This window comes from Pteropus vampyrus, unplaced genomic scaffold (assembly GCF_000151845.1).
Source record: "Pteropus vampyrus isolate Shadow unplaced genomic scaffold, Pvam_2.0 Scaffold62, whole genome shotgun sequence".
Classification (NCBI taxonomy): domain Eukaryota; kingdom Metazoa; phylum Chordata; class Mammalia; order Chiroptera; family Pteropodidae; genus Pteropus; species Pteropus vampyrus.
In genome coordinates this window covers 4,844,488-4,853,162 of record NW_011888843.1, presented here as the reverse complement: position 1 = coordinate 4,853,162, position 8,675 = coordinate 4,844,488, and the positions used below count along the sequence as shown (strand labels likewise).

Here is an 8,675-nt window from a genome sequence, read left to right as displayed (position 1 = left end):
GAGGTGAGGTTTTATTCTAAAATTATCTTTCAGAAGAGAAGACAATGTCTTATATTCAAATCCTTAAACACCATCATACTGCACAGCATTCTCTCAATATTTTTACTTTGAACAACAGCATCCTGTTATTGAGGATAACAGTATGTTATTGTGGGGATACCTTAGCTAAGTTACCTTAGCTTAGTATAAAACAACTTTAAACGATGTTTAATGGGATGCTTATAGATAGCATTTGATGAAAATGATTTTTTAAAAAGTCAATGAAATTTCACCCATAAATGGGTAATTATTCCCAAAGTTGGGTATTTGTGGGTAGTAAAAAAATTTCCAGGGGCAGATTTAAATTTCTGGACACGGATTCCAAAAGTGCTATATCTCAAAACAAATTGGCACAGAAGGAGAAACAATGGGCTTGTTGTGAGTGTCCTAGTCATAGCCAAGACAATGACACCAAAGATGCGTGTGAAAAATTCAAATAAAGTTTTCAGGAAATGTGAGAGCAGGGGGAAAAAATTGTTTATTAAATTAATATATTAGTTTTATATGATTTTAAATATGTATGTATAAAGTATTCTATTATATATTTCCTAAAAGTTTACATATTCGAACTAAATACTTAAAAAAAATTAATTCTCTTTAGGAAATTGGAAGACTGCTTACTATTTGGGGCCACCCTATGCGCAGAAAAGAGTTAACACAGCAGGCCTGAGACTACTGTCTTCAGAAGGCCTGCTTGTAAGGTTGGCCCTTGGGTTTGGGACATCTGGGAACTTAGATTTGGGGACAGTTTCCTGATTCCTTATTTCTTATTCTCTGATAAGAATGTCTCATTATTTCTGTTTGTGTAAAACTATCTGGTCTGTGCTGGCCACCTGCATTCCTTTGGGGAATCTGGAATTTTCGTCATGCTAGGCAGACGGAGCCTACGTGACCAGACCCCAGTAGAACTCCAGGTATTAGATGGGAGGGGGGTTGGGAGGCTGAGTGAAAAAGGTGAAGAGATTAAGAAGTACAAATTGGTAGTTACAAAATAGTCACAGGGATATAGAGTACAGCGTAGGGAATATAGTCAATAATATTGTAATAACTGTGTATGGTATCAGGTGGGTTCTAGACTTCTTGGGAGAATCACTTCGTAAGTTATATAAATGTCTAACCACTATGCCATACACCTGAAACTAATATAACGTTGAATGTCAACTGTAATTGAAAAATTAATAAGAAAACAAAACAGGCATTGAGTCTCTAATGAGCTCCCTTGGTATAGACAACATTTCACACGGGCTGTCGCAAATTATTGCTGGGGGAATTAAGTGTGTCTGTGTGTGCGACTCAACTGGGAGAGGACTCTTGAAAGCTTGTGCCTGGTTTCCTTTAGACTTTGCCCCGTGAGCCTTTAGACTTTGCTGATCTTGATTTGTTTTAAGTCAATAATAAGCCATATCAATGAGGACGGCTATACACTGAATTCTGAGAGTCGCCGAGTGAGTCATCAAACCTGGAGGTGGTCTTAGGGACCCTCAACACAACTTAGATTTAGGCTTGTCTTATATTTGGATGTATACAGCATATGTTGAAAAAAAAAGAAGTTTGCTTTTAAGAGAACAACCCCTATGGAAAACTAACAGCAGTAAAATCAACCCCACCACGCCCCCTAATTTATCTAGGGCTCCCCGGTTTTCCAAATGGTCACTCCAGTCATCAAAATAATCTAGGGCAACCTACAACTTGAATTTCCATGCCCGAGGGAATTCTTCTTTTGGAAGTGTGGCATTTCTGAGAAAAAGTGAGAGAACCCTCTCTCCCCCATCTTATCTTGAAGTGCCTCATGCATTTTTTTACTTAGCTTACAGAGGTAAGATTTCTTTGCATTAGAAAAAATACAACAAAATTAGAGCGAAAGACAGCAATCTAGCTTTTCATCAATGGAAGAAGAAAATAAATACCGTATAAACCATGTAATTCATCAAGTAATCAATTTTAGTTCTTTTAAATCTGGTTTTCCCACTATTCTTCATTATTTTTGTGTCAGCACCTAAAAATGGAAAATTCAATATGATCAGCAATTGGGAAAATCAATTCACTGGCATGTCAGTAAAATTATTCTTCCTTTGGTTTCGATGCAGAAAGAACAGAAAAGCAATCCCCTTCTTTATATCAAGAAAGCGCAAACCAGATCAATTTCCCAAGAAACTCTGAAAGTACCTGCAAAAATGACCAATCCATGGCAGAAATCAGTGTTCCTTATTACACAGCCACGTAACAAAATTTTATCAGCGTCCAAAGGAAAACTGGTGTTTCTCCAAAATAGCGTTCCTGTAAACTTATCTAGTCGGTTATTGGGTTCTTCACATTCAATAAAACCTTTAAAAAAGATATGATTCATGTAAGTACTCATATATGAAAGATTTTGTTTTTAATTAATAGGGACTGGATGAAGCAACTACAATTTAAAACAAAATAAGATGTGTTTGCACAAACCGTCAAATGATGCCAATGAATTTTCTCTTTGGAGATATTGGTGTGTGATTTCAAGTGCCATTTTGAACTTTAAATTTGTTTCTCTAGAGAGAGAGAGAAGAATTAAATGAACAAATTTTGGAGCTTAAAAGGGAATATAAAGAAAATTATATAAAATAACAGTAGGTACACTTGGAAGCAAAAGCTAGATAACTAGCTTTTTCTATTTTCAAATTCTGCTCACGTTAGAACTTCAGGCGTGGGTGAGGTAACCCCCTGAACTGGAGAACTCTGAACCGGGGTGGGGGGAAGTTGGTGCCCTTCACCGTTTGACATTTTGAGTAATTCTTGCTGGACAGAGTCACCCGGAAACTTCCCTTCCTCCTCTAACCTAACTCCAACCAGCCTACACTATCAAACTGCCCTTGAAAAATTTAGCATCTAATATTTAATCACACTAAGATGATTCTACAAAACATGTGTTACAGAAAGTATCTAGACTCTTTCAATGTACTGTTTTCCAGTGTGAATAACTGGATCCCATGGCTTTGAAAGATAATTCTGAGAAAGGAGGTGGTAACCTTACTCCCAGTTCTTGGCATGTCCCACCCACTCTTTATTCTCACTCATGGGAATAATAGCTATTTTATAGTTAAGGCTCAACAATCAAATGACTGACTTTAGAACAAAGGAAGACGTAGGTTTTACTCAAATGATTTCAACTCTCCATAAAGAAGCTTACGCATATCTAGGGTATGAGGGAAGGTGTTTATGCCAGAGTGGAAATTACAGGCACAAGCCTTGAGAGCCAGCACAGGGGAGCAGTGTCCCAACTCTGCCACATACTCTGTGACCTTGGGCAGGCTACTTCACCTTCTGTGTTTCGGTTTCCTCACGGGGAATGCAGAGGTAATACTACTACTTGGCTCGTACAGTTGCTGAGATTATTAAAGGAACTAACACGTAAAGCTAATGTAACCTAGTAGGCATTCAATAAATGTATTGAAAACTGGTCAAAAACAGAACTTGAGTCTCAGGCGATAGCATAATAATCAAAGAGAGAATTCAAAATTATCTATTGGAAAAGACTTTAAAAATCAGTTCCTTTTTTCTATAGTAGATTATATTAATAGTCATTCACGTGTCTGACACTGCTCAGCAGTTTACAGAGGGCTCAGGCATACATTCTGCCACCGATCCTTTTACCTTCCCTGAAAGGTGGGGAAAGACAGGTTCAAGAACACCATTTTATGGATGGAATTTAAAAAAGAGAGAGAAGTTGGTCTGTTAGGGAAACTGCTGGACAGAAAGCAAGGGCAGAGGCAAGGCCAGCTCCCAGGGCTTCTCGTCTGAAAAGCGAGGCTTTCAGTGTGATGGACACACCTTCAAGGTCAGCTTTAACCCAGGCCCACCTAAGACACACTCACCCGTCCAGTTCAGCCGTTTCGACATAACAGAGGCTGTTAGGTTCAGAGCTGGACAGCAGCAGGATGTCAGCCTGTTCGAAACAAAACACACCCATGACACACAGGCTCCCAAGGCAAAATCAAGCTCCAGGTCAGATGGGGAAAAAAAAAAAAAAAAAAAAAAAGAATGAGAGATGCAGAGCTTGTTCACTTACTGGAATAAAATCATTTTTCTTCAGACGAATAACATCTCCAACTTGAATCTCCTTCCACTTGGCAATTTTGAATCTAAATATTCAAAATAAAGATAGTTTATTGTTTTTCCAAAAGTTACTGGCAAGAGATATGGAATTATCCTTTCAGGAAGCCAAAGATTCTGGGAAAACATGTAAATCGCGGGGAAAATTTTCGCTAAAAGTTCAGTTGTTTAATGATGTAACCACATTGAGTGGCTGTGAGAATCGTATTATCCTTTGAAAGAAGTAGTAATGATGGTGCCGAATTTAACACGTTCTCTTCATCCTACAGCAAGTAATGAAGGGTTAATGGCGGCTACTTAAAACATGTGGCCAGGAGGGACGTGCCCCCACCTTCTGCTTTTGCTCATGGCCTGTGCTTCCCCCTCCCCTGTCCTCTCTCATCCCTCTGGTCCATCACCTCCTTCCTCAGTAGCAGGTCCCAGGTGGTCCCAGGACAGGGACACATTACGGCTCCCATGTGGGCCACCTGGAATTTGCCTCCTCTCTAGGTTAAATGATCTTTTTAATGAGTGCGTATCACTTTTATAAGTCTAATAAGGATTTTGATAAAGTGTAAAATAAATGAAAAGATGATTATCTTCAATATTCGATTACATAGGAAATACCCATACAAATGTCTAACAAATCAACATTTTAAAAAGTTTTAAAATAATAGTCTGTTTTGATAGTTTTCATATATAGAAAAGATATCCCCAACAGATATTATGAACCTACTACAACTAATAAACTTAATGTTTTTGGAGGCAGAAACCCAACTACTATGTTTGTCCTCCATTAATTTATGGATTAAAAAAAAAAAGATCTGGAGATTTAAAATACGTTTTAAATATATGCTTACACCCCAGTTTCCCCCAATTTTATAAGAATTTAACACACAATTCTTAATCCCAGGATTTTTTTTCTTCAAATTTGGCTTTTCTTGCAAAAAATGGAATTGTAGTGAGGCTGCATCTTAGTATCTCTAAAACTGTGAATTAGCAATTTGCACGCGGGTCTCCAGTGATAGGTGACCAAGTTCGCATCTCTTGTCACAGCCCTTGGTGGGGATTAGAGGACATTCCACCAGACCGCAATGTCCCGGTTCCCCTAAGGAGTCCCCTGCTGCCCTGCCCCATTGATGCTCATGTCCTGACACAGGTTTGACCCCACCCCAGAGGCTGCCACGGCCACAGCCCTGCCCAGTATATGCTCCCCAACTCCCAAATTCAAGGCAACTCAGGGCCACTATTTACCAGTGTAGTTAGCCAGGCTGAGGGCTGAATAGCCAGGGGTGAGCTATGGCTCCCTCCACCCTTCAGAACAGTGGTTCTAAGTGACTTGAAAGGCAACCTTGGAACAGAATCCATTTATTTGTGGGGTGGGAGAAAGCCTCTGAACATATTTATAGATAGACATAATCTATATTTGAATTAGACATAATAAAAGTGTGGCTATAAATCAGGTTATTTTGCTCAGTGTTGACCCATAAAAAGTCTTTGAATTGGCCTTCAGTCATTTTTACTACTTGACTTTGTAGTTCTGCCTGGAGGCCCTTGCTCAAAACACAACACATTACTGGTCTGTGAGCTGGCACTTGGGGCACAGCTGACTTTATTAACTGAAACTGGTCTTGAGCTCTCTCTGTGTGGTGGAGGCTCTGGCGGACAGAAGAACAAACACTCAGGCCAGCCTCTCTGAGAAACTCAAACATTCGGCACAGAAGATGAGACAGCTACACGGGTTCTAATACACTTCCAGATTTTAGATCATAATAAGAAAGATGAGAAGAAACCCTCTGAAAGTGGAGTGAAGGAAGAAACCACTTTAGCTGGAGAATCAGGGCAGGTGTCAAGGCATTTGAGCCAAGCCCTGAACAGCAGAAGTTTGGGGCTGGTAGGTGGGAGCAGCACATTCCAGGCTGAAGGAGCTTGTAAACACAGGAGAGATGATGGCTCAGCTCAACTGGCCACCTCCCGTAATCTAATTTAGGTATAACCTCCAGGTCACAGACGGGGTACAAAGAGAGGCCTTCCAGTGAAAGGGTGAATGCACTGATAGGCTTCTGAGTTCTAATGATTATCTCTAAGTATGTCTCTAGACATGTTTACATGTTACAGCCCTGTAACTAGGTTACCAATTAAGGAAGGCACAGTACCTGCCGTCCTTAATAACTTCACACGTTCTGTTGTTGACTTCGTTATCCATTTTATGGCGAGCCTTTAGAAGAGAGATGGGGAAATGTTGTTTTAATAACCTCCAAATGTAAAGTATTAATGCCAAACTGAAAAAATAAGCTTGCGGCCGAGGGGAAGAAAGTTGCGTGGGAAGTCCTTACCGCGTCGTCCACGAGGTCCTTGATGGCCGTGATGCCCAGCACCAAAAGCAAGGGCACCAGCGTGGTGTACCATGCCAGGGTCGTGATCTGAGGGATTGTCTGGAAGAAATAAAACATGCATGTGTGCCTGTGAAGGCATAGCTGACCCACAGGTAGCTGCTAATTCTAAAACTGATAATTTGAAGTCTGATCTCCATCATCACCCAAGTCTATACCCTGCAGAGCCTGCAGAAAAGGCCCTTAAGCTTCCACCCTTCTTCTCACCATCTCTCTAGCTTCTAGCCCCCTGGAATAGAGCACAGAGGCTCCTGGAATTGTCTCATTGTGACCTTAACTCAATACCAAGGAGGCTTTGTAGCATCTGAAGGAGAATTGCTTCAAATTCTTCGTGAAAATCATAATGAACAGGGGGAGGGCAGCGTGGAGTGTCAGGGGAAAGAGAATGCATACGGCAGGCTCTACACTGCTGGTTGCTTAGCCTTGGGTCCCCGATGGAGGCAAAGATGGTAGTTGACAGTGGCTGCCTCTGAAAGCTAGTGGTTGGGGTGGGGCATCTCTGAGAGCATAGAAGAAAGCACTTTCTTCAAAGTCATTACTATTGGTCCAGCCAAGAAACAGGCTGGCCTTGGAGGAAGCGCCACTTCCATCAAGACAGTCTTTAAGTTGGAACAAAAGATTGGGAAGCAAGTTTTGTAAAAATCTCTTCTAACCATCCTATTGGTTATTGGGCCATATAATGTAAGAATCTGATAAAACCAAGTGGACGTGCTATGAGATGTTTGTAACCTGCACGTGAGGTTACAAGTGATAACTAGAGAGTATAGAGTTCCCCTGATTATAAAAACAGTTCCTAAACAGATAAAATTAATGCTCTCCAGAAAAGTGAATTTTTGCCACAATTAAGGGGAAAAAAAAACTCAGAAAAAAATAGACCTTTTCCAATGTAAACCCAGTTCACAAAAAATAATTTATTGAGATGACAAAATATTAATAACAATCAATAATATTCTCGGGGGAAATTAGGCATCTAAAAAAATAAAGGGCAAGTGTAAACAATAAATTCAATTTTAAGGTACAAATGATTTTACAAAGTGAGGGTTTTAACATTATTCACTTTGGGGAAACCAATTTTAACCAAACATTTCCATTTGCTGCCTTCCCTGTTTACTTTACACCAACCGAGCAGGTTCGTGTGTGAGGCATATTCCCTTGCGTGCAGAACCCCGATGTTAAAACAAAAACTTTCAAGATTATTCACATTATATGCATCCACAACTTAAATGTTATTGAGTCACCATAATTCAAAACAGATTTAAGATATCAAAGGGCATTCATTACCTGTAAGATAAGAAGGACCAGGAAATAGAAATTGGCTGCCCTCTTAAACTGCTCAAACAAATTCAGTGGTAGAAAGGTAAATGCATTATACTTGTATGTTTTAATTGCATTACTCTGTTGGAAAAAATCAGAAAGTTATTTTAAATCATTTGTCACGATGTAGACACACCCGCAAAAATCACTAAGTCCTATGGCCTACAGTGGTCCAAGAATGTCAATTGTCAGTCAGAAAGATATTGAGATTTCTTTTAAACTTTAATTCTAACCAGGCCTCAAAAAGACTCCTTGGGAGCTTACATCAAGAGACAGTATTGAGATGTAGCCATTTCACCTCGAAAGTCCCTGGCAAATCCAAATGGGCCACATGGGCCACATGGGCGCTGCCGTCAGATCCTTGACTCCTTAGAACCTCTTTGAAAACCGGACAAAAAGAGATGGCAAACTGGGTGGAAAAGCAGGAAAAGGAACACTTTTACTTAAAGGGGAGATAGAGATTACTGTGTAAGAGAGAGGACGCCCTTGTGGCTTGAACCGCGTGCCCTCCAAAGATACGCTCACATCCTAACCCTGACACCTGCGAACGTCATCTTATCAGGAAATAGGGTCTTTGCAGACGTAATGAAGTTACAATGAAATAGTACTAGATTAAGGAGGCCCCTAATCCAGTGACCGCTGTCCTCAGAGGAAGAGGAAAATTAGACCCAGAGAAACACACAGGGGGAAGAAGTCCATATGAAGACAGAGAGAGAGATGAGAGTGATGCTTCTACAGCCAAGGATCGCCAAAACTGCCGGCCAGCACCGGAAGCCGAGGCAGGCGCTTGGAACGACTGCCCCTCAGATCCTCCAGAAGGACTCAACCCTGCCGACACCTTCGTTTTGGTGCTCTGGCCCCTTG

General features: G+C 40.6%; 1 protein-coding gene across 1 annotated transcript in view; it reads right to left on the bottom strand.

Moving 5' to 3' along the window:
* ATP8B1 (ATPase phospholipid transporting 8B1) overlaps positions 1-8,675 on the bottom strand; it is a 113,975-nt gene that overhangs the window by 32,109 nt on the left and 73,191 nt on the right. Inside the window, exons 4-11 of the mRNA XM_023531171.1 lie at positions 7,779-7,892; positions 6,441-6,539; positions 6,261-6,322; positions 4,082-4,154; positions 3,888-3,958; positions 2,482-2,564; positions 2,206-2,364; positions 1,936-2,035 (exon numbers count right to left, since the gene is read on the bottom strand). Coding sequence (XP_023386939.1) covers positions 1,936-2,035; positions 2,206-2,364; positions 2,482-2,564; positions 3,888-3,958; positions 4,082-4,154; positions 6,261-6,322; positions 6,441-6,539; positions 7,779-7,892 — 761 coding nt within the window. The remainder of the gene's footprint in view (positions 1-1,935; positions 2,036-2,205; positions 2,365-2,481; positions 2,565-3,887; positions 3,959-4,081; positions 4,155-6,260; positions 6,323-6,440; positions 6,540-7,778; positions 7,893-8,675) is intronic.